The following is a 27,167-nucleotide window of genomic DNA, read 5'->3' as shown; positions in this document are numbered from 1 at the left end:
CACTTTTATAAAAGCAACAGCATGACCAGGAAAGAAACTAAGATTTCAGGGGTGCAAATCCTTCACCAGGTTACCTGAGGACTCACTTAGTAACCTGGAAGCTTCTTTACTTTTTTCCCAGTTATTTTATTTCAAGGAAGCACTTTTTTGGGTGTAACTTGAAAAAAAGAATTTCAAATCCCTAAGAGAAAAAGACGATCAAACACAGATATTACAATCACACAACTCTGCTGTAACCCAAGCCCCTGCCTTGATTCCACAAGAACCATGACAACTGATACACAGCTTCATGCAAAGCACAGCTCTTGCTTGTGTTTATTAAGTAGGAACAATCACCATATGGCTTAGAAGCTTCCATTTTAAACTCAGAAAACTGGTAATTAACAAGAATAGAACAGTCGGCTTTAATACAAGTGAGTTGTTCATCAGCTATCTAAAATGTATTTCCTGTTTCTTCTGCTGCGTTGACATACATTTGCTCCATCTAGTGGGAAGCTAATTAAGACATTTCATTTATAATGGAAACACTTGTTAAGCTATTTAAAAATGGATCTTGAAAAATGAATTAAGCCATTGTTCTTTTGCTAGTAATCTTCATAGAGCAAATTATATATGGCCTTATATATGAGCAGCTCATAGCTGTGTTTGAAACAGATGCTAAACTCTCCTGATTTTCAAATGCTAAACATCACCTCAGCATTTGAAAATCAGGAGAGATTAGACCTTGTTTACTCTGTCTGTATTAAACCAAAACATCTTTACTGTTGGCCTGGCTAACCTCAAAGGCAGCCGGAGAGATGCTCTGCATTTTGCCTCTGCAAAAATTCGTAATGGTTCCCATTTTTAATAAAGGCCAGAGGAACAAACTGGCCAAGTCCAGGCTGCTCATCCTCCTGTCAGTCCCTGGAGTGTCCCTGAGAAGGGCTCTGCACAGCATCTCACAGGTGCTGCAGCTAAGCTGGGCCATCAGCCCTTGGCCGTGGAGCTCTGAGGGCAGTTCTCCCGGGCTGTGCCCACTGGGAACACGAGCAGCCCCACAGGGTGTGTGTGAAGGGCTGCAGGACATCCCTGCCGAGGGCACGGGACCTGCTGGAGCACACACTCGGCACTGACCCCGGCCAGGAGCTGCCCAGCTCAGTGCTAGGGCTTCCATCCAGATGGATTCCTCTGGAACTCACTGAGCAAAAATGCAAACCCTGGCACCCAGGAAGGCAGAAGCTACAAACAAAACAAGCTGAGACTGCCTGGCTTTGGAGCAGACCGGCTGAAAAGGACCTTGGGCTTTTGGCACAAAGAACACTGGGCAAGAGCCAATAGTTCCCTGGCAGCAACACACAGCATCCTGGGATGGAGTGAGGTGTGGCAAAATAAATCCACTGCTGAGAACCAGAGAGCTGAAACTGTACTTTAAACCCACATGACAGAGTCTGCCTTCCTGCAGAATCTCCCTCTCCTCTCCAGAAACCTCCATTTTTTGTGGAGGAGAGTATATCCCAAAGCCAAAACAACACCATTGCTTCCAGGCAGATGAAACGCAGGAAAGAAACTGCTTTTGGAATACATCAATATATTAAAGGTAGAAAAGGTGCAGTGAGTAGCTCAATTTGATGTGTTAAAAACATTGCAAGGATCAAAAATGACAAGAAACAAGAGACAAAAAAGACAATTCCCAATTCCACAAGAAATGTAGGTTTATCAGATGAATAAAGCCTGAGCTGAGCCCCCCTCAGCAAAGATTTCTAACATGCCAAATCTATCTGGTTCTGTTACATGCATTATGCTAAATGATCACACTAAAAAATAATGCCCTTTGATAGATTAATATATTCCCCAGCCAATGAGGAGTGCATTTCTCAAACTGGAGTAGATGAAATTATGAACTACAACCTCAACATCTGCTCAAGACTCTTCTGTCTCAACTGGCCCTCTCTCTGTACTATCAGAGCTGCAAGTAAAGTGGTATCTTTAGAAAAGACACACAGAGCAAGCCTCCCATCACAAACTCATGCCTCACTGAGAAATGCACACTGTAATGCACAGCCTGCTTCTCAAAGCACAGGGACCACTGCTGTCATCCTTCCCACACATTCCCACCCAGGACTTGACGATTGTTAAGCACGAATTCCCGGTTTAGCAGCTACTCCTCCCAGACACTCAGACAATGGAAATAAAACCGCCCTAGCCATGAATCCCGCATCCATCACTTTCATTCCTGCTTTTAATTATCAGGAGGCTTCGGATGCGCAGAACACACATCCACCCACCCTCATTCAGTAAGCAATGATGTTCAAGTGCATGATCAGTGCCAGCTGATGTGGAACTAAGGAACCCATTAAGGCCATCACTGTGCAAACCAGCCTTCATGCTCCAAACCACTAATTTCATTCTGCTTTGGGAGGCTGAGAGCCTTCATCACTGAGCAGGCTCTCCAAGCAAAGTGGAATCAAACGCATACAACCCCCACAGCTGCCCCTCAAAGAACACTAGTTCAGGTCTAGCTTCTGAAAAAAGTATCTCTTACATTATTTTCTTTGAAATTCTGTAGATGCTAAAATGCCTGTTTGTACATGAAATGAATTCTTCCATCTGGGAAGGTTTGGTGACCAAGTTCTGTGAATGGCAGTACGGAACATTTCCCTCAGACATCAAATGAGAAAGTTATTCAGATCAGTACTTTGCATATTTTTCACAACATGCAGCTTTGACAGCCTCCTCTGCCCAGTGAAATAGGAGAGACTCAACACAACTCTGTCATCTGCTAACAGACTGATAGAGACAAAACTGGCACTAAGCCAAACACGAGAGCCTTAATATATATGAAAATTGACCGAAATCTTACGCATGAAATGTGGTTTTCTTCATGTCCAAACTGAATCTTCCCCTTATGGTCAGAGTTCATCCTCTTTGTAATCCATTTTGAGTATGGAACACAGATTTTCTCCAGCCTTGCAAAATGCAACAACATTTTACATCAATGAAAACAGCTTTCTCGTCTTCCCTTTGGTTCTCTGTTCCCTGGGCTAATTAGGACTAACACATTTGGTGTTTTTCTCATAGGTCACAATTTCTAATGCTCTGGCTATTTCAGCTGCAAGAAATCAGAGTGCACTTGCTTCAACAGCTAGGGAATTCTGGAGGTTCTCACTGCTCATGTTGGGACATAAATGGCCATTTCTCTTATTTTTAACTCAGGCATCTACGAAGCTGAATAACTGCAGCCAATTGTAACTCAGTAAAACCTGGCTTGGTTGCATGGGCCGAAATTAGTCTTTCAGACATCTTCAGTATTATCTGACTTGAACAGTAATTGAACAGCAAGAACTAATGAATCTAAACACAAATTAAACATAAGCAGTCTAAATTTAATCAGTAACTGGCACTGATAGAAATATTTTTATCCCATGGCAACAGATTTTAAAAAGTCTTCCTTACAACAACAGAACACAATATAGGGACCTTTTTTTTAATGCAAAGAGAAAAACACACATGATAAATACTTGCTAGAAAAGCACCAGGAATTACAGGGGAGCACAGGCTAAAGAGGATGCAGCAGCATCACATTCCTGAAAACAAAGGCAAGCAGACTGTTCCAAGTATCTGCAGGCACAAAGACAGCAAACCTCATGAAATATGCCTTCCCTTCACCTGAGGGCTGAGCCACCACTGCAAACACTGTACCAAGTGCTGGGCACTGCACTTCCCAAAGGAAGGACACAGCTGGAGAACAGGATCCAACAAGCATGGTATGAAAAAAACCTAAACAAACCCAAACTTCAGGTGTACAAGAAACGAGCAGAAGGAGATCATCCATCCTTGATGGACATGAAATGCTTTAAGATGCCTTAAGGAGATGTGTGGAATGGATTTAAGGAAGAACTTTCTCAAGGGAATGGAATTGGAATTGACTGCTTGAAGGCACCCTCCAATTGCCAGCTGTGAATGTCCTAAGAACAGATCAGACAAATGAATACAGGGAATTATTTGAAGTTCATCCTGATCTGCACAGGAGACAGTATTGATAGAGTCAGTTCAGTATCTTTAGAGTATGTATTTGATTGCTGCATTTATCTCACGTCAGATAAGAATCGGAATTCGTACATTAGTTACCCTTTTCCAAAGAGACTGGCACCCTGTGGGGACGCCACTTCTCAAGCTTTACAAAGGACAGTTCTTACACTACCTTAGTATGAGGCATGAGAAGAGAATCTGCATATAAACAACACAAGACCAACTGTAACGTAAGAGGAGAGAAAATAGAAAAAAATGAAAAAAAAAAGGAGGGGAGGGAAAAGAAATGAAGATGATACAAAGAACCACGACAGTGTGAGGCAGCACAATGCACAGTTATGCCTGTGATGCAGCACCACAGGTCCTCAAAGAATACTATGCTACATCTTTGAGGTAAGCTATTTGTGTGGGTTGCTGAATGCTCCCTGACAGGAATTTCAATTGCTCCTCGGACTTTCTCTTTGTGGAGGATGGTATGTTTTGGCAATTAATACTGCTCAACCTTTTTTTCTTCCCCAGGCAGTAGATAAATCTCCGAGCTCATAAACAAACCCAAGAATAAACAAAAAGGAGTGGAAATGTATCACAGCCTAAACCTGAACTCTGCCAGGTAGAAGCTGCCTGCCAAAGCCCTGAGCTATCTGGCAATCCCACAGGCTGAGTAGGACTGAACCATTTCATCTCCAAAGAGGCAGGCTGCAGGTAATACTTCCTGCTGAGCTTTCTGCAAGCAAAATACCAGGAGAAAAAGAAGCTTTTTTACTGATAAACTAAATACAACTTAAATTTTCATCTCAGTTTATCTCTACCAGGTGAGACAGCTGAGAATTGGGAGAAATTCTCAAAATGTATAACTTTGTAACAGTCCCGTGAGTTATAAATTCAGTATGTTCTACAAATGCACAGTGCAATTTAATATGCCATTTAATAACCCAAACCAGAATAATGGAAACCAGACCAACAACACAGCAGCAACACAATCATGTTGGATGATCTTTTCATTCAGGAAAAAAATGACTCCCTTTCTGCAGCTGAAGGACAACCAGGGTGAGTCACCTGCTTTCTGACCTGTGAGTTTCCCATAAACTGCACGAGCAAATCAAGCAGCGCAGTCCGAGATGGGGGAAGCTGCGAGATGCAAGGTTTAAGGCTGTATTAATGGAATGGAGCCACCAAGTGGAAAGAAAAGCCTAAGTTTAGGCAGACACAATTTCAGGCTTCATCTCTCTTGGGGACTGGCTCCATTTCAGCAATAAGTGATTAACTGCAAACCCCAGCATTGGTAAATTAATTCACAATTTCCCCTAATGTTGCTGTGCTTAAAATCTGGGTAAGTTCTGCTTCTGGCTCCACTTCCCAAGGTGACAAGCAGATGTTTTATTGGCTGCCCTCTGAGCAGCCAGACTGAGCTCCACACTCCCACATGTCCAGGGCACTGCTGTGACCTCGCATCACTGCTAGCACATAACCAGGTACGGTGATGGCTTTACCTTTGTTTGCTGTGTCTAGCATTCCCTCCCTAAAACAGCAAACAATTATTCCTGTCTGTTCTTCATTTGCTGAATGTTAATTAAGCTTCGTGCTTGTTTCTTCATGTATTTGGAATGCAGCTTTCCCAACCTCACAAGCATTTCAGAGTGTATGTGGCACAGCTCCCTGTGGGGCCAGCCAAGCTCCCAACCACGGCATGCCCTGCTCAGGTGGGTTTCTCAACACGGGAGAAGGGTCCAGTCCCCGTTCTGAGAACACATCAGCAACAAACACACAGCTGACATCTGCTGATGTGATTTCCTCCGTGCACAACCCGCACACAAAAGGCAGGCACAGGTGTGACCCCTACAACACGCAGAGGTGGAAGCAGTGCGGATGGCAGCCCCAGGCAGCTCTGATGACAGGCCAAAGCCATGCCTGCCCTACGAGACTGCATGGGCAGGCAGTGAGCTCAGTGTGAGTGTGCTGGGGAGGAAACTGCCCGGTGTGCTGCCCAGGACCCTGCACAGGACGCCCAGCAGCCCCAGGAGCCATGAGATCACTGCCACAGGCCTCTGAGCTGCTCTGGGTGCAGCCTGCCTGAGGTAGGTGCCAGGTGACAAAGCCTTTCTCAGGGACACGCAGGTCCCTGTGTGCCCCCCCAGGCTGCCACAGCCTCGCTCCAGAGGCTTTCCAGCAGCGTTTTATCCCTCACGTGGACATGCTCTGCTGTATCCTAACACACAATTGTGACTCCTTCTGTGGGTGCATTTAACACTGTAGCACATTCCAGGAGATTTCAATGGCAATTCACACTGGCCCATATGATCGCTTCTCATCTGCTACTTCATGCTGGACCGTGTTCAGCAGAAAGGAAGGCTTCTACTTTCCAAAAGAATTATGTTCACTTGCTAAATAATCGGATTTTCTTCTATGTTCTGTAATTCTATGCAGACTACTTGATGAAGATCAGGATCACAAGGCACTTGGAGTAATAAACTAATTTTAAATTAATATTACTGCTGTAATTTCCTAATAAGTGAAGTACCCGGTATAGCAATTACCTTGGAGGCCCTGTTGCTGTTTGCCAGGCTACACTGGAGGAATGGTGCAGTAAAACCAATTTCAACCCAATCCATGTGCTAGAGGATGCACAGTACTCCCCTGCTGCAACACGCTTCCCCTCAGTACCCATATACACTGATTTTGTTGGTAATATAATAAAGAGACTCCTCTATCTCTATTTTAAGAATAGGCTGTAAGTCCCAGCGCTTCTCAGGAAATTAGGTAGCATCAGTTTTGTCAACCTCTACAGAATCTTTTCAGGTAAAAAGTACCATCAAAAATACCATCTTCCACTTGTCAGGCTCAGTGGAGGGTATTTTGTACTTTTTTTCAATTCTCCAAAGAATTTTTTTCCAAGGTTTCTCTTTTTGTGAGTCACTTTCCCTGTTATCACTGTGTCTCCTCATGTTCACCTCCCTTCATCAACTGCACTTCAACCCTGAGCACACTTTCAAAGCAACAACCTGATGTGATTCAAGTTGGCAAGCACCGTTAATTAAAAAACCCAAACTAAAAGGGAGGAAGTTGTCATTAAATGCAGGACCTGAACTCAAATATACCCATGGAACATCAAGGAATTCTAAAAACAGAAAACAAAAGAACTCAGGGAAGCAATAAAGAGCCATTTAATCCCAAACCTTTTCCACTGCCGCGCTGCTTTCTCAGCAAGGAGGTGCACAACAACAGGAGCAGATCTGACACTGTCACACTAACAGGCAAGAATCGAGGCTCAGAATGACACAGACCCCAGCACTGCCACCCTACTCCTGTGCCAGCAGGCCTCAGATCACAATCTAACACACATCATTATCATTAGCTGCTGAAGTCCAGTGACCTTCTGAACACATTTGTGATGTACCCCATTGCTTTTTTGCGCCACACTAAAAAGATCCATCCTACCAGAAAGGCAGGCTGCACAGCGAGAACAGCAACTAAGGAATTTCACCTGAGCCATGACTTCACAGATCACTGTGATCAGCAGTGAAGGGAAACACAGTCAGACCCAGGCTGAGCAATGCAGATCTCTGAGGCAGAGCTGCAGCAGCACTGACAGGGCTGATGGCAGCATCACAACTACAGCCCGAGCTTTTAGTGCTGCTGGGAGCTGCAGTCTCCATTCCCAGGCTGGCCTTGCTCAGACTCCAGTGAGCCATGTGGCAGGAGGCATATTTTAATAGAGTATCTTTGATTTGTAACACTTTCACTGTGCTTTCCAGTTTTGGTTCCAGTAATTCAGTCCTTCCCTTTTAGCAGCACAATATTCATTCCATTTCTCTGGGAACATAATTTATATTAGATAGTAAGTACCAAATGGCAAGGAAGGAATACACATTGCTTTTTCTTGCTCTAAGAAAAAAAAAAAAAAAAACAAAACCAAAAAAACCTCAGGAAAGATTTTAATGTTCCAGAAAAAATACTGTTATATGCTTAAGTTTCCAATGAGCCACTAAAGCAGAACTATCAAATAATTCTGGAAGGTTCTGTCTCTCTGAAAGAGAAGGGTAATTTTGTGAACAATTAAAAGCATAATCATGTGTGACACTTGCAATGTAATTTAATCCCTACACTGGGAAGAACTGACATTTGTAGTAGTATGTAAGTCAAAACTGTTTATGCCATCCATAAGCATATTGATTCCTGTGTGTGACCCAGTAATCCCAGCACTAGGAGATTTCCATGGAAAACCATGTAGCGATTTGCTGCTGAAGAGCTCTTATTTTACAGCCCTGCATGATGCCTACAGCTGTGCAGTTTGGGCAGGAGACAACACAGATTTGCCAGGTTGGATAACTGCACATGGACTTCACAATGGATGCAGTATGCAGTTGACACCACCACCACTATCTCTGTATCCGCATTTCTGAAATAATTTATTACTTTTGTTTGCATATACCCGTGAAGGTTTCCCTTTTTTTCTCTCTTTTCTTAAACAAAACACACCACAACATCCTTTCCATTAGCTGACACTTAGATTGGAAACCTAAGGCAGGCTAAAGAAAATTCCATTTTTAGCTGGAAAAGATGGGTCATACGTTCCTGTGCTGAATGTAAACAATGAGGCATAAACACAACCACCAACAGTGGAAGTATTACAGAGTAGCAGCAGCATGCAGTGTAGCAAGCAGCTTCCTTTATAAGTTTAACACACACTATTGCTTTGTTTGACCCGTCAGTTCCTCATTATTGTTCTAACTCTCAGCAGATAAAATTAATACGCAGAGAAGTCAGACATGCTTTGACAGGGGCCCTGGATAACACTCTGCTTTCAACAGCAGGCTGATCTCCTGACGCCCTTTCCCTCCGTGAGCCTCTGGGCACACTTCTTCTCACTGAGAAGAGGGTGAGACAAGTGAATTATGTGATAGTGAAAAGTAAGGTGGGGTTCAAAAGATCCTGCAGTATCTCTGCCTTAAAAAGAAGGCTCCACTGACCATAATGTTTTGATAAAACCCAAAAACAACCGAGTAGAATTAAAAGAATTTAAAGCAATGGGGAAAAAAAAAAAAAAAACCTAAAACATGTTAACATAGAGAAACTAGAGGTTTGAACATGGCACTACCCAAGTGGTGAGCTCCTGGTACTGATTTAAATACCCACTCCCACTGACCTGCCTGTAGAGTCACCAGCTCACCAGCGTGTGAGCTGCTGCTTTGGAGAGGAGACCTGCCCCAGCACATCCACAAAACAGCACAGCAGTTCTACATCCTGTTCCTCAGAAGGGAGGCAGCTCCTTTTGACATTCCTCTACCACTGGGTGATTTCTCTGTACAGGAATAATAGAACACATGGAGCCAAAAGGACCCCATTTTGGAACTGCACACAGGAGGATAAAGGAGGTCCTTATTTTCCTAGTCACTGTTCATTTTGTATGTAAAAAAAAGACCCAGAATCAGGAATCAGCAATTTCCCTGTAAAGCCTGAGCAAATGCCTGGAGCATGGGAATGGGGCAACAGTCAGAAAGATGTACAAAGAACCAAAAAGTTGAAACCTGTTAATCTCAAAGTGCAGAAAAGCAGAAGCACACAAAAGCAGGTCATTTCTCTTGTCTTTTGTTAACAAAAAAATAAAAATCCACCACTTCCCAACTAACCTGTGGATGGACTCTACTTCAATGTTTAAGCAAAGGGGATCTGAAGGAGGAGGAGGAGGGACACCCATCCTTGAGTGAAATAATATTTTTTCTGTGCTCTGGCTTCTACTTCTGTGTCCAAGATGGGAAGGGTAAGTATGTGCTTTTTCTCCTCTTCTGTCACTCTCCCCTGTACCTGAGATGTGAATACACTACCTGTTTTTAAAATCTATAAACTATCTGTATTTCTACTCACATTTTTTTTCCCCTGGTGGAAACACCTCAGCTTTTAAGAATGAGTGCTTGTTATGGCAACTGGGGCAACTCCAAACTAAAGCTGTTTCTTAGGGTAACATCCTGCCCACATGTTAAGACAAATGGATGCAACTTCCAAGGAAAAAGCAAGAAGTGGGTTTTATTTACAGATACACTAACTGAGCAGCCTTTTGCTCTGTAAAGCAATGAAGTCAGCAACACTATCACACCAAGAATCAGAAGTCACCTGATTTGCTGAAGACATTAAAGGCCCTAAACTAAGGAAACTGAGACCTTTGAGAATTTGTTACATGGTACATAAACATGAAATAGAAGCAAATTGATATGTATAGCTGTTTGCCAGAAAAGAGGGATTTGCTTTATTTATTTGGGAAAACAAATTCCCCTGGCACTAAATGGAGATTAGCATTTTTTAAAATGTCTGTATATTAAATTGAAATGTATGCTGAGCGTGTCCCAGAATTGTTCAGTACAGAGCATTTTGAAAAGATTATCTGCAAGGCAGAGTCATAATAATAGTGACTGACTCTATGATGCTAACAGTGATATAAATTATAACAAGTATTTGTACATTAGGAGAAGGCTTCCCAGGTAGACTGTAAAGAAAACAGATATTTTTAGAAAACACGTATGTAGGTGAATTAAGACATGAAATGTAGCCTATGTGGGATAAGTTTTCCCATAATGATACTTCAAGGTTGGTGATGGTGACTTGAGATGTTAAAGGCCAAGTAATATTGCAGGAACAAGCAGCTGTCAGAAGCTTTTCCTTGCGGGTATGCACAGCTGATCGTGGCAGTAAACACTGCTAACTCCCCTCTTTTCCGGGTTCTACAGCACAAACCAACATTCTCCTTCTCTGTGACTCAGGATAAAAACCTGGAAAAGGAAGAGGTGTCCCACTATCCTTACCAGACCACAGATACTTATTCTGCACTCTTATTTAAAGACGTCCCATGAGTACATTCTGTTGCAGTCACACTGCATGCAGATGTATCAATCTTCGGGTGACAGGAGCTGAGGAAGGAAAGGTTCTGACCTACTTAGGCCAGAAACAACCAGAAAGTGCTGAGAGGTGCAGGACCAAGTGGCTAATCATTGCTGCAAAGGTTCTGTTGCTTGTGCACTTGGTGTAGAAGAGAAAAAGATTAAGAAAAAAGGTTTTTTAAAACTTCTCAATATGAGTTTGTAATGGATTAGCATCACTCCTATAGTTCAGCCCAACAACAATGAAGTTTAACAAGGCTGATGAACAGTTCCTTGTCTGTCTGTTCCATGAGGTCTCAAGGGCCTCTTGCAAAAATTAATAATAGGACTGTAGTAAATGTCTTCCTTTCTCACGTTTCCCTGTTTTGCTTTGTTTTCTTTGCCTTTTAAACAGAGGTTCAGTTAAATGTCTGCTACTGCCTGTATTGGACAGGATCTAACTCACTCGGACTACAGAAGTAAAAACAGCCAGAAAACCCTGCCTGTGTAGGATAATTCTGTCATCAGTAAAAGCCGTGGAAGAATTTAAACTAGACACTCATTAACTGGATGAAAGGTTTCCACTACTTGCTACCTTCCTGTCCTAGAGGTCCATGTTCTAAAAATTCCTGTAGCTCTGCTGGGTGTAAGATAATGAATTCTGCTGTGATGTCTCTTAGTGAGAGAAATCAACTGTACTGAATAACTCACAAGCTCTGTTAAAGATGAATTCTTACATTTCTTTAAAACAGAATGAAAACCCATGCCAGATTTGCAACCAACAAAAGAAGCATGAAAGGGAACTCATCCCAAGGGTATTGTGAGAAAGCCAAAACATGAAAAAGCATTTATGCTGCAGACTCTTGAATGTGTAGCTAAACTAAGTTTGACTTTCCAAAGGAAACTAAAACACGCAGTAAAGGACTGTTATTTAAAGAAACAGGAATATTAGGAATTGATGGGAGATGCAGGGAGGATTTGGCTGAAATGAAAGGATCTAGGTAAGACAGAAAAGAAAAACAAATGCTTTGCTTCAGTTTCCAGGGTGGGCTGGGGGATGGATCACATACATCATGGCAGGAACAACGTGCAAAACAAAACAAAAGCTCAAAATAACAAAACAAAACCGACCAAAAACTCAAAAAGCCTAACATCATAAACTGTTGAGGGAACCTAAGGTCTCCATACCAGAATCCTGAGAGAAACAGCCCAGAGAATACCCATTCAGCAGAAAGGATTTTTAATTAATGCTTTCAGGTGTCAGGAACAGCAATTCCAATACACATTCTCTATTTCTCACAGAAGCAGGGAACATGGGTTCCTCACTCACTGCTTCCATGAGTGTAAGAATAGTAAAAGCATTTTGCATAGAGTATACAAACATTCTGCCCTCTTCTTTGTCTCTGTAAAACCTGGACAGCTGCTCATTTGGTTATTCACCAAAAAGAACAAAGAATTCTGTGAAACTTTTGATTTGGTTACTTTGTTTCCACTGTTCTTGGTGTAACTGTTGAGAAGACTATTGGGGCTTCAGCTACCAGCAGTTACTATTCTTTTGAAGTCATTCCTTTCCACTGAGTTTATACCCTAGTGGGATATTGAGAGCTGTTACTTCAACCCAGCTGTCTCATATTTTCCAACTAAAAACACCTTCATGCAAAAGTTTTTTAAAAAGTTCAACCATTAATCTTCACATTCCCCAGTATTTAATATGTATTGTCTCAAAGACCATAAACCTGCTTCCTTTGACTTTGCACATTTCGTACGGCAGAACTGCCTTTAATTGTGCTATCTAATCTACTTCAGTAACATCAAGATCCTGATTAAAATGTTATCCAGACAATATACAAATGCTCCTCTGCAAGATCCAGCCTACAAAATCTCTACACCAAAATAAAAATGGGATGCAAAGTCAAAAAAATGACTGAGAAATGTGGATATGCCCTGGATCAACTATCTAGCTATTTCAAATCGACAGCTACCACTACATTAAGCAGTCCTTGCAAGTGAACAATGAAAAATATCTTAAGGGGAGCAGCATCCTGATGCTCCAGGGGCATTTCTGTGGGCATAAGCTTGGACATTGAAATGCATAGATGATAATTTGCATTAACAATAGTATTGGGCAACATTTTACAGTTAGGAACTCTATTTTTAAAAGTATTCTCTCTGTGTAATTACATGTTTGAAATGCTTTCTGAGAAACTGATTGGGAGAATTGCTGCTTTTACTGCCGTGTGGAAAAATTGCCCCCTGTGAATGAGTGGCCTGGTTCATTTACACTTCTCAATTATTTTTTGATCGAGTCTTTAGCCTGCTTCAGCCTTGCAATCAACCCCCTGTAATCAGTGAGGCACTGTTCTCTGGCACTATCAGCACTCTGGCCACAGAACATTTCATTTCCTCACCCTGGCTGCTACACTAACACTTTATGAGTAACCTGATGTATGAGTGATCCGAGTAACCACCAGATTTACTGAAGCTTCTTCCAGGAAACAGGCATTGTCTGGAATGGAGCTACCTAGGAATGCACATACTGACTCACCAAATGAATGCCAGGCTCTCCTCAGCGCTCCCTGTGCTGGCAATTCCTGCCTCCAAGGGGTGCTGGAGTAGCTGACTGATGTCTCACCAAAGCTCAGAAAGACCTTCCCACGTCTGTGGTTGAACAATGGTATTCATTAAGTAGAAAGCTCACGTCCCTTCTAACAGGTTTTAGATCTCCTGAGCTCTCCTCAGGACTTGCAGAGCAGCAGTGAAGGTGGCCCTGCCAGCAGCCACTCTGTCACTGCTCAGTGGTGTGCAGTGACTCAGGATTTGATGGGTGCACAGCACGTGTCCTGCAACACTGGGCACTTCCCGGGCCTCGCACCTATCACAGTCTCTTCACACCTGAGCATTTTCCCCTCTGAATGAGTATCTTTCTGAGTCACTGCCCACATGCACACAGCCACCACAGAGGACTCTAAGAAAACACACATTCCTGCAGAGCTGGGTCTGCCTCTTCACAGAAGATGACTGAAGTCACGTTACACTCCTCAGTGCATTTCCCAATTCCCCAAAAATACAACACTCCAGAAAAAAATACTCAGTCATGATCATGGAATTCAAGCCTAAGAGGAGTGGACATACAGAAGACTCAGATCTCACTGAGAAACAGAAGCAACTTTGTCATCTTGAAAGACCCCAGAGGCCCTGAGTCACTAATGGAAGGGAGGGATGAGCAACACATTAAAGGAAGCTTATCAGGAAAAAAATGAGATGTCCTAATGAAAACTTCTTCGCCTGCGTTCACTGACACAGGAACTGATCCAAGACCTAACAGAGCATCACCCACAATCTGGTTTGTTGATTTGGACCTACATCCAGCTCACAAACTCTTACTGCTACGGGATACGTGTTGGATGTTTCAGGATCTTTCTTCAGTATACAGACAGCTTCTTAACTGGCAACTGCAATAAGGATGAGACTTCTCCATCATTTTCCACATTTGAATTTCTACTTTAACTTACACACTCCGGGACCATAACGTTAGTATTTTTCACATTAGAATGGTTTTGGTCAGAAAGGACCTTTAAAGGCCACCTGGTCCAACCCCCCTGCCATGAGCAGATCAGTTTGCTCAGAGCCCCGTGCAGTCTGGCTTGAATGCTTCCAGGGATGGGGCCTCTAATACCTCCCTGGGCAACCTGTGCCAGCATTTCACCACTCACATAGTAATAAATTTCTTCCTTTTATCTAGCTAAATCTCTCCTCTTTCAGTGTAAAACTATTACCCCTTGCCCTACCGCAACAGGCTCTACTGAAAACTCTGTTCTTATCTCATTTATCAGCCCTCTGTAAGTACCAAGGGCCTCCACAGAGACTTCTCCAGACTGCACAGCCCCAGCTGGCTCAGCTGGGAGAGGTGCTCCATCCCTCTGAGCATTTCTGTGCATCCACCCCAACAGCTCCCTGTCCCTCCTGTGCTGGCACCCCAGAGCTGGAGGCAGCTCTGCAGCTGGGGCTCTCACCAAAATGGAGCAGAGGGGCAGACCCACCTGCCATGACCTGGGCTGGGCTGCACTGGGTTTGTATCCACAAGAAAAGGAATCTGCTTCTAACCACGGCCTCAGCTGCAAAGTTAATGCAGAAGACAAGCTTCCTTTGAAAAATCTATGTTGTTATTAATGTTTAATCTTATTTTAAAACAAAGCTGCTGAGCATACAGACATTGCAGCTCAGTTGTTTACCATTTTTTATGGAGATATCTGGGGGAAATTCTGCATCCGACAAAATTCTGGTTTGAATTTTAAAAATAAGCTGGTCTGATTCAGTTTCTGAACTTCAGGGAAAACACAAGGGTAAGCACAGTGATTGTAATTGTTTAAGACTGAAAGAATTTAGGTTAAGTGTTCTGGTGTAAGGCTGAAATGAGTTGATGTGGGATTATCAGGATCGCCTGGAAATCATCTCTCTCCTACATTCCACAGCTGAAAGCTGAAAAACTGTAAGAAGATTTGGGGTTGTAGCTGTAAGATAGTAATTAATGAAGTGAAGGAAGATCTTTACCAAGCAAACATAACTACGTATTTTTAAAGAAGTAAAGACACTTTTACACAACAATCTGATGTGATACTCAATGTAATTCTGGACTTCTGGAGTTACAATCACATGTTTCACTGTAGCCCCAGTCTTCCAGGTCAGCTCAATCTGGATATGAGCTTGGGGGCATTTACCACACACACAGTTCTGAATGCTGCCTCATTTCAGACAGGAGTATGAAAAGAACAAATTGCAAACTTACCCGAATCATCATGACTGAGCACCTGATGTTATGAATCGTATCGTACACCTTCTTGGAAATGTCCACAAACTGGTTGTCATCAAACAGATGCACTGTGCTCTTGCTTAAGCACTCCAATGCAATATTTACTTGACTAATAAATTCTGGAATCACTGTTAAAAAAAAAAAAATCAAAATTCAATGATCATAAAAAGGATAGAACATGTAATATTTTTTCCTGTTTGGCAAAACACCTGACATTGACAAAAACCTTTATTTTCTAAAAGGTATTACAGTAATAGTGCAATTACTTTTAAGTGAAAATACATTTGTAGTTTTTATCAGAGTTATAAACATGCCCATGGTGAGCACATAAACTGTGGGTGGTTGTACCGCACTACGAAGAAGAAAGAAGTTTTAAAAGGGGAGCTGGGGAAGCAGTTGTAAAAATCAGTTCGTGATTTCAATAGCAATTTTACTGAAAGAATCAGGATGAATAGCCTGGCTCTAAGTTGGAATCACGGCTGAACAGACTGCCACTATTTCAGAATCTGCTTCCAGTCTGAATGGAGATGTAACTAGCAGAAGATCGATGCTTATTCTTCAGCTGAGGAAGTCCCACAACTGTAACCTGAATTTACCAGGGCAATTTATCTTGTTTGATTGAATCAAACAAACTGTGCATTTTGAGTCCGTTTGATATTAATCTGTGCTTTAGCCAGAACAGCCTGGGCATTTTCTTCTGAAGCTCCAGGGCCTTATTCTGCACAGTGACCTGGTAGCACTGGACGTCCCTGCCCATCAATCTGAAGCAAAGGAAACCCAGCAGAGTAGGTTTAGTAGGTTTAGGGAAACCTAAATATATATTCCCTCCCCAGAACAGGGAGGGAATGCAGATGGAAAACACACCACACACAGAAAGGCCTCAGACAAGTCCAAACCAAACTCATTTCCTGCCACTTGGAGTCCAAGGACACAGAAGAAACAAATGCAAAAAAGGATAAACCTCAACTTGTGTTATATTCAATATGGGTAACAAATCTCATGGTACATCTCTCTCCAGCAATGTGTTAGGTTCAGACACAAATACTGTTTGTGTTCCACTCCTTCACTCCACAATTCCAGCTGTGCAATTCAAAAATCCTTAACACATGAAAGCAATGTTACTAATACAATAAATCCGGAACGTTCCAGGCAAATTTTGAAGTATATAAGAAATTCGTAGGCAGACAAAGCTTCAGCTGAAGACAACCAGATTACGAATTAGGAAACAGCAACTTAATATTTTAAGCAGTAAGAAAGGTGCCCCAATAATGCTTTCCCCCCTTACTTTATTGAGGAGACCCACATAACCCTTGGAGACCTTAAATTCATTCTCAAATTACAGTAACTTCACAGTCTTTGAACCAACTAGCAGTTGCCACTTAATTTGAAAAACAGGGTATTTAAAATCAGTGCTACTCTCTTCAGTTTATCACTGGAATTGTCTCACCTTCAAAAAGGTTAGTGGAAAGATGTATAACAGTACAGAAAAAAGACAAGGCACATTTTTCATTTGCAACCAAATAAAATAATAAAGGAGAACAAGTGCCTATTTATTGTTTTTTAAAAAATCAAAGAAACCATCACTGAGTGAGAACTTTTCATTATTTCACAACACTTTTTTTCCCAGTTAAACAAAAATTTTGGCTCCTAGACTATCAAAATAATTCCAAGTGCAGCAACCCAGGCTGCACTTGGGTACACAGCCAGCACCTCAGGGCCTTCCTCTGGCAGCATTTCAGATGGGGCTTTGCACTCAGAGCACTTCGACATAGACAATTAAAACATGAGACTACACTGTCATTCTGAAATAGGTACACACCGATCTGCTAAGGGAGTGTGAAAACACACTTGGCCTATCAAACAGGCCTTATGTCCTGGTCATTCCCCTGTAAGTGATAGGATAACTCCCTCAAATCCAAGACTACTGGGATTTATTTCAGTTTTGAGCTCCCAACCAATGACTTAAAAAAAAAAAAAAAAAAGAGCATTTTGGTGCATGTATGAGCAAATGGATAACTGACACGCAAAATACTTCACAGACCTCAAATGGTCAGGCAACCCTCTGAAACATTGCATTAAGTGGACTCTACACCAATAATGTGCATCTTTCTGTACTAGGCTTAATGTCTCTAGGCAGCCTAAATATAGTGGAGAAGTGGATGCAGCTGAAAACAGGTGGAAATTACTCATTTTTTCAGTCTTTCAAAAGCAAAATTAAACAAATAAAATTTAAAAAATCAACTGCTAGATAACTGAGAAGTACAACATTTTTCTGGGGATTTGTTTTATTTGTACGTTTTATTTCTGTTCTCTTTATGTTCTGTTTCTCCTGCAACAAAAATTAAAAGCGAATTTCAATATGAGCATCTGTAATTCTGCTTTCCCTCAGGGAGAAGGTGCGGAAAGGAGGATGTTTGGAAAATACCAATATGTTCAGAAGCATAATGTTCGAAGTCCCTGAAGTAATTAAAGACTTCACACTACCAAAAATACATTCTTGAAATTAACCTAATTTGGTTTAAAATTCATCAAGTGCTCCCTAATTCCTCTGGTTTTTTTTATATAACACTATTCATGTCTCCTTGTAGGCATGTCTTCTTAGTCCTCTAATATTTTAGCTTGACTTTGTTGTCTTCAATCAAAACCAACTAATGAACCAGTCTGTAGTTTAACAGCTGTCAGCGCCCAGCTCTCCATACAGAAAACTGAACTTCACTAACCCCTTTATTCCAATTAGCAACTCTGGGCCTGTTATTTTTAACAATGAAATGATCAGGAAAACAGGTTCTTGGTTTTGCACAAGGCCACTGCCAGTGGGTTAGAGCAGCAGCCCCTGTGCTTGGACCTCTAAATTCAGCTGTGTTAAGTGATTAACACCACTTCAGCCACCAGCAAAGCAGCTTGAGAGGGAAAAAGCAACAGTCTCAAAGCTCAACTCTCCACGTGTGTCCAGCACTCATCTAAAGAATGTCTTAACAAAACAAACACACCCGACCAAACATGAACAGTCGCCTCCTCTTGACCAAAAAGAAACATATTTACTTTTTTTTTTTTTTTTTTTTTTTAATTCAAAGTTTTTATGGCTTTTCACTCAGGGGGGAAAAAGGGAAGAAACTAGCAAACCAACAATTTATCTCAAGAAAAAGAATCTGTGGTAAATCACCAAAGCTTCCCTTCAGTGTTTGTCCACATCTACAAAGACCGAAATGTCCTGAGGTGACTTGCTGACCCTTGCATTCCCAGGTGTCAGTTCTGTTTGTGCTGGGTGTTGAGCTTGCGCCTCTCAGACTGGTTCTGAGAGCGAAGGGGGAAGGAGCAGTGGGTTTGTTTGCAGGAACTGCACTCACTGCTCCACATCCTGCTCCTGGGCTGGGCTGTCTGCAGCACGGACAGACAGCAGGACAGACATCTCCCAGCTTTTAGTGAGTTCTTGGCCAGCTGAGGCAGAGAAGTGCCCTGGACTGTCTTTTCTTTCCCCTGGAGCCGTTTACACCTGTTCTGGACTGAAAACCCAGAGAACACCCGGAGCTCAGGATGGCATTTCCAGCACAGGAGGGACTGACCTGAGACTGGGAGAGCTGAGCTACACCCACAGCAAGGACTGTCCCTATTTGCCATCTCTCTTCAGAACGGCAAGAGGTTTAATTGTTTCATATTACTCCTTTTTTATGCTTGTGAACACTTCGCCTGTTGAATAAACAGGTTTTTTTTTCAATTTTCTCCAAGGAAATCTTTTCCTGAACCAGCTGAGGGAGGGGTGGCTTGAATGTGCTTTCCAGAGGGACACCATTGGAAGTTTCCTCCCAAAAATATCCAGTGGTGCCAGCAGACTGAGAAAAGGCTGGAGAGCTCCCACTAGAACAAAGACAGAAGAACTACTCCTTCAAAGGCAGCTTTGAAATGGAAGTGAGAGCACAGGCAGTGACTGAAGCTCTCCGTGGCACAGCTTCAGAGCCCAGCTACACACACTGAAACCCTGCCACAGCTGTGGCTTAACTCAGCTCCACTGGCCTTTCAACACAAGAAACGACTCTCTTGGGCATTCAGCCATCTACAGACATCTTCTGAGCCCAAACAGAAGTCATTAAAAAAAGAGCAGTTTAAAAAAATACATTTGGGCGAGTTGGAGTGAAAAAATGGTTTTCCTTCCGAAGAAAAGAAAATCAGGATAAGTTACTAGCGTGAATTAAGACTCTAAGAGGAGGGAAACTTCCAAAACCCACCTGAAGACAAAAATATGGTCAAGTAAGGCCTAAAAAGCTACTGGATGAGTTTCATATGAAGCTAGCATGATAGCAGAGCACTGAAATAAAGCAGATGTGCAGGCAAGCAAGTTAAAAGGGGTGTGTGCAACCTAGACCTTCACCAAGGCACAGGTGGTGGCAGCCTGAGAAGTGACTTGACACAAGAGGTGTGTACCTCAAGTATTTTAATATTCCCCCATAACCTGATCCCCTGACATGAAAGTCAGCGTGATGGGTGTATGTACAGGTTGCTTCCAGAGGATTTAAGCAGTTTTCCAGTTGCAAGAATTCAGTGGAAGCAAAGAAAATACGGTTGTAAAAATGAAAAACACAGGCATCACTTAAATGCAAGGTAATAGTAGAAAAAAGGAAGAAATACAGTAAATAGCCAAACTGCCTTATTCAGTACTTCTTTTTTTAATTACTCTTTGAGATCAAATAATAGCTTGCACTTCCTGTGATTAAAACATAAGCATTCGTAAATTTCTTCTGGAAAGGTATCTAAGAATTTCAGATGTTAAGAACACTGCCTATTCCAGTAAGCCAATTTTACTGCTAAGCGTTTTGTCTACTCTTAATGTCACTTCAATCCAGAACAGTATACAAAGAATTAAAAAATAAAACGCATCTAAGCTGAGGCGACTGTGCTGGCTACGGGACACCGTGTGAAATACAAGGGATCTGCTGGCAGCAGCCTGAGTCACAGCACCCAACCTGCCATTCAGAATGGAGCAGTGTTTCAGATGGAGAGAGCTTCATTAGAGGTGCTCCAAAATACACTGAAATAATAACGGAATTACTGCAAAAAAAAAAGGGTACTGTGCACTCTCTGCAAAAGGCCGAGCTGAACAGCACAAACAAGTTCTGAAACTCCAACTTGTGACTCTTGCAAATCCACATAATGCAATCCTAATATGAAGATCAAGCTGCTCCTGAAGCTGATTGCACTCTGGTAGAGACTCTTAATTCAAGCCTCTATTTCTGTGATACAATGTTAAATTGGTAACTTTTTATTACGGTAGGGTATCCAGTGGCTTTCCAAGAGATACATATATATACACATCTATAGGAGAGAAGTAGAAGAGCTTTATGACTATTGATATTTGCTATACCCCTTATATTAGCATTCATACTGAATCACCTTATTTGGTAACAAGCTCATAGGTTTTATTCAGGAAAAGGGATAAACTATCTGTGGGACTTAGCACAAGTTAAGCTGAAACAGTTCATGTTCCTCTGCAGTCCCAGTCCTAGGCCAGTGTATGAGGCACAATCCCAGGATCTCCACTGTGCCCACTCCACTCCTTGACTATTCAGAGCATGAAGAGCTGTAAGTCATCCCAATGGAATTTAGTATTTAGTGCTAAAGTTTCTGCATAATGACAGTGTAATACAAAATGAGGCAGGCCAGGCAGAGGCCTGATGCATGTAGGGAGTCTCCTAATGAAAGCAAGCTGTAATCAGTATCTGCTTCTCTAATTCAGACCTGTGCCAAGTGCAGCTGTGCAGAAGCATTTTGCAGCTTGCAAAGCTGGCAGACTGCTGGCAGACCCACAAGCACACAGCTGAACATACATATACATATATACAGATATATGTACAGAGAATTACATAGCTCTATGCAAATGCACATCGTGAATATTTTTGTATGCATGTGTTTGCAGACATATTTATACAGAAACCATTCTGAACATGACAGTTTCGTGGTACCAGATCTTCACAGCTAACAAGGGTTAGATTTTTAGGAGTTAACTATCCTGAAGATGAGAAAATATTTATAGCGAGTGAGACCTAATTATTGGCAGTCTGTGTAATTAATGAGTGACAATCCAGTAAATTGCTGCTTTCAATTTTGAAACAGCCCTAATTTATTCCTCCCTTAAACACACCCATGACAGTGATTCAGCCTCCTACCTGGAACACAGAGTTATTTTGCTTTGCACCAGGACAGTTTAGATGTACACACCAGCCCCTCTTCTCCAAAGTGTACTGGCACAGGGGAATGATGGCTTGGGACTGTGGAATTCCTGGACTTCGCCCCACATAGGCGCCCTCTCCAGAGCCTGGCAAATACATGGAAAGGAACACTGTACCTGGGAATTAAAGCAGAACTGAACAGCACAGCCCAAGGCTTCAGAGGAACTCCTCACAGGGATCTTCAAAGGGGCTCTTTGTGGGCATGGTTTTGAGGGAATAGATGAGTTTCCCTGCGTAAGGAACTCGTTAGAGACAGGTCACAGCATCCACAAGAGCAGAAAAAGAATTCAAATAATTTACAGAACGCTTCTTTTTTTGAAGCCCTCTACCTAATAGATTTTGCTGCCATGCTCAAGGACAGACTGACCATGAGATCCCAGAGGAGAATGACATTTCCCCCAGGACAGACGAGAGGAATTTCAGAATTAATTTCTCATTCCTTAGTAGAGAGTGTGGACCATGTGGGCCTGTCTTGTCTCATCAGCCCCACGCTACAGCAGGGCACCCAGGAGCTGTGGAAACAACCACTACTCCTCAATTCAAATCACAGCCCAGAACATGCCCTTCCTTCCTGTAAGTGCAGTCCCTGGGTTTCATTTAGAGGCATCTGCACTACATGGAATGGCACACAGGTACATGGAAGCTAAGGCTAGTGAATGCCCAAAGTCTGTACCTAAAAATACCCCAAACACAGCCGAAGCTCAGGCAGCGAGAGCAAGGAGACAATTAACAAACCAGGCAATTCCTACAGGCTGTTGACCAAATACTCCCAATTTGGGATTTTCCAAATGGACTGAGCAGGACATAGAAAATGCCATAAAAAGGAAATTAAGAGGAAGCAGAGGTCCTGGGGGGGTGACTTCATTCTACCTGAGAGACTATCTGAACAGAAAGCAGAGCTTTTTAGTAATTTAAGTGAGAAAGTAAAGTCCTGAGAACTTAATAAAAATAAAATTACAAGCACCCCAAACCCCTCTCTGTGAACCTTGTTTGGCTGCATCGTAGAAGCATTGTGTTATAAACCACCTAAGCTAGAGAGTGGTGCTACCTCACAAAAACCTTACAAACTGTAAACCCCAGGAGGGAGAAAAGGTGGGAAGGAACAAATGAGCACAGCAATTACTGACACACAAACTTGTTCATCATCCCCAGCCAGTCCTTCAGTGGTGCTGAACTTAGGAATGCTTGGGACTGGCTGCTTTCCATGTAGTACAGTAACTTTATTTCAGGAGACACCGCTGTCGTTTCAGGAGCTCAGAACATGTAGCTGAGCCATATTTTCCCAAATACAACTACACTGACAATGAACTGAAAACATTAACAGCAGACAACAATTCAAACGTTTAATTTTGAAATGCAGCCAGCTATTTTGGCAGATTACTAGAAATACTGTCTTTTCTAAAAATCTGGCTCCCAGTGGGTGTACCATCAACCTAGAAAACCTTGAAGTAATTGAATTAGCCACAAAGAATAAAACTGCACAAGATTCCAAGCCTTTTTTTGGCCCAAAGACAAAAAAAATTGCATATCCCACTGGGAAACATCAGAAAATTAATATAGCTTTTTAGGCAGAGTCAGATACCATGTTTTTGACATATGTTAGCAAGCAAAAAACCATGTAAAACAAAACGTCCTTGGATAAATTGTATTTGGGAAGAGGGTAGAGGGTCACTACATTTTAGTTCTATGTCTACTAGAACAGTAACTTGGAATAACTGAAATAATTTAATCAAGAAGAATTATTTTTCATGGAAGACTGCTGACATTTAAAAAGTAAGCACAAGAAAAATACAGCTTGGTAGCCAAAATCCTCAAATACTTAATTACAGTGAAACACCGATAAATGCTGTCAACTGCAGAAAAGATATTTTTCTGAATGGGGCCAGAAAAATACCATCTCTAAATTTAATATTCAGAGCTATGCCCAGAATGATTCAGAAAGCAGTGACTCGTGACAGAGTAACTCTGTGTGTGCCTCCTGCCTTTGCTGCAGCCCCTCAGAGCAGTGGAACCCCAAACACTGGCACTGGTCAGAAGGAACAGGAGCCCAAGGGCTGCATGACAACCACTGCAGCGGATCTGCAATTAGGTTCTAATTGCTGAAGCCCACCACGTAAGCTTTCGTTATTAGAACACAGTACACTGGAATGGATTAAAACCAAGAGTGATAAAGGGATGCTGGTACATTCAGCGAGCATGTTCAATCCTAGCGTGTCATTCAAGAGCAATAAACCTGCTAGTTGCAGAAGATGAAATACCAATGGGCAGCTTGTTTGTGGCCAGGGTGACAAACTCAGGTGGCTCTCTCTAAGGGTTCAAAGCAAGAGCCCGAAGTGGCTCTTGGCACTTACGGCCGACCAAAACTGCATCCTGCATTACACCTTCTGCCTACAATGAAACGTGGTCTTACCCAACTGCCCACCAAGAACATGAAAAATGCCTACCAATAACAAAAAAAAAAGAGATTTAATTTATCTTTCTGCTCTTTTGGATGCTGTGACATGTCTCTAATGAGTTCCTTATACAGGGAAACTTCTTCGGTTTCTTTAGCCCAAATCTCTCCATCAACTAGTGTTTAAATAAATTAGCAACATTTATGTCTATTAGTGCCAACGCTACTGTTACCAGCAGGGAAAACTTCTTCGGCTGAAGAAAGTTCTGTACCAGAATGTAAAGGAACAGTTGGGGTATCACTTGTAACAGGTACTGACTGCTCTGCGCAGACACTTAGGGAGAACTCCAACCGCAGTGGACTGCTGACAGACAAGAGAGGAACTGCCAATTACATTTCCTGCTGCATCCAATTCTGTGGAGAGACTATGGAAAGGCTGAAAAGGTTCTCACGACGATTTTGTTCTTTACTTGGGGTTTAGAATTTACAAAGGCTGACTACAAGAAAGCTTCCTCCCCACCTGCAATGCAGACGTAATGATTTTCCTCCAAGATACAGAAGAGCAGACTATTAAAGATTCAAGAAATTCAGTTATCAGCTCACAAACAATGGTTAGAAACCAAATAAAACTACTCTGAATAAAACTAACATTATTAGAAACTGAGTAAAGCTATACTGAATAAAACCAGCGTTGCTTCTAACACTATTAAGATAGAAACACTAAAGGTGTTTTTAGGTAGAGGTTCTTACTTGCCTTACTTTTCTCACAGAATAAAATAGAAGCAAGACAAGTGAACAAATTAAACACAAGAGGACTACATTCTTATTTGAAAGAAATCTGAAGCACTGCTGAAAAGTTTACTATTAGTTCTCAGCAAAAGAAAGTGATTTACCACGGTTTGAAAAGAGCATGCTGAGGAGTAAACAAACACTTTAAAAAACAGAGCACCTACAGATTTCAAATGCTTCTTTGCCTATTTGGAAATGTATCAGACTAAACCACACAGACGGATTGCACTCATCTGCAGTGTTTCTATGCTCGACCATCATTTAATACACAATACTTCATGGAAGAAGTCTCCATTAGCGTTCTGGAGAAATCTGCAGATTTTGAATGAAGTATATACAAACATTTTTACTCTCCAGGTCCTTCTCAATGGTAACAGTACGTATTTCTAATAACAAGCAAGTCACTAAGCAGAGAAAACCCGTCTCTAAGAATTTGAGATTAGTACAGCAGAGTATGAATGCCCACGGTAAAACATTTAATTACCCAAAAAAGATGGCTCATACGTGAATGCAGCTGGTGTCTACCACAGGGAAAAATCCCACATACATAATTTTAAAAGGATCCTGCATATCACCTCCTTAGACAACACAATGTCAGGTCAGTCGTAGCTTTGTCCAGCTAAGTCTTGAAAACCTTCAAAGACAGAAATGTCACTGCATCTCTGTTCTAGTGCTGCACTACAGGGAATAAACCCCCTGCTCTGCCCATACTCTCTGATTTTCTCTGCAGCTTGTGACCACTGCCCTTAGTTGTGCCACCTGTCTCTACCAAGAGTGAGGGGCACCAGATTTCACTGCAATTCTCTCGGGAAGCTGCAGTTTCCATCCACTGTCCCTAGGCTGCCACCTCACACATCAACTCTCAGTCTCTCCTCCTTCCCACAAGTCACCTGCACCAAGACCCAGCCCATCCTCAGTTTCCTCTATTCTCCAGAAAGCTTGTCTCCAACAGTTTGAGTTTGGCAAGGCCCACTTTGGGAAGTGTACAATGCGTACCAACCTCTTCCCAAGGGACACATTCTTAGATCTTCCCCATCTTATTTTGGCACTCCTGTTATAATCCACGTATCAACTTTGATGTTTGGCATGCCATCATTAAATATTGTTTATTTTACCATGAATGCTTCCTCAGAGATCTGCTTCACAGCATTTCCTGAAATGTAGCCTCCCCTTCCCAAAAAATAAGCCCATCAAAACCAACAGGATGCTGATATCATCTGGAATTCCTCACTAAACACTTCTGACTTCAGACCAAGGAATCAGTTTCAGGTAATTATCATAAACCTCCCTCAACATCGAAAGTAAAGTTCCTAGGAAAACACTCATGTTCTGGTACAAGGAATGCTACTTGAAGCTGCAGGTCAGGAAAGAAATTATAAAATTGAACCATAAGGATAAAAAAACTCAAAACCTCCCACTAAACAAGCTGCTTAAAAACATCTCTGTTTGGGTTTTCCCCAAACATTCCAATTGCTTAGGAGGGTCATCAACAGTTACTGTCTGACCTGGCTGCTAAGGCCCAGTATTCCATGAGCAAAGCATGGCTGCTACTTTATAGGGCTTGGGAAGGCTGAGGAATTCTGCAACAACTTTTTTGCACAACACCCAAGATACAGACCTTCCCATCTGCTTACTGAAGCTGTCTACTTTTGAATTTTTACTGCCTGACAACAATCAAAAAGGAGTGTGAGTGACAGACAGTTGTACATTCCTGCATGAAACTCCATGACAAATGCTTCAGTTCTGATGGATGCATTCCTTACACTTTGTCTGCTGAATTGTTCAGCTGTTTAACAGCATTTGGTAAACTGAGGAGGTGGTCTGGTGTTCTCGTTGACTGTGACACAAAACAAAGCCTGCAGCAAACAAAACCAGCTTCAGAGATGGCCTTGCCCAGCAGTGGGATTCTGGTAGAAAACTGAACCCAGCTCCCAGAAAGCAAGGAGAAGCCCTGTTTACAGAAATTTATTTGGCATATAATGCATTCCATGCCACTTCTCCAAATACTGCAAGGAATGGTGGTGACAGACTTACTGAGATGAGGTGAACAAAGGGAAGACAAGCTTATCATTTATGATTTCAGCAAGAATCAATTTTAC

The 27,167-nt window shown here is 42.1% G+C and overlaps 1 protein-coding gene across 2 annotated transcripts in view; it reads right to left on the bottom strand.

Annotated features, from left to right (window-relative positions):
* CTNNA3 (catenin alpha 3) overlaps nucleotides 1-27,167 on the bottom strand; it is a 411,551-nt gene that overhangs the window by 64,110 nt on the left and 320,274 nt on the right. For both annotated transcript variants that reach the window (XM_066324417.1, XM_066324416.1), the window contains exon 13: nucleotides 15,643-15,794. In XM_066324417.1, coding sequence (XP_066180514.1) covers nucleotides 15,643-15,794 — 152 coding nt within the window. The remainder of the gene's footprint in view (nucleotides 1-15,642; nucleotides 15,795-27,167) is intronic.

The sequence above is a fragment of the Sylvia atricapilla genome, chromosome 8, assembly GCF_009819655.1.
Source record: "Sylvia atricapilla isolate bSylAtr1 chromosome 8, bSylAtr1.pri, whole genome shotgun sequence".
Lineage (NCBI taxonomy): Eukaryota > Metazoa > Chordata > Aves > Passeriformes > Sylviidae > Sylvia > Sylvia atricapilla.
This window is presented reverse-complemented; position numbering and strand designations above follow the sequence as displayed.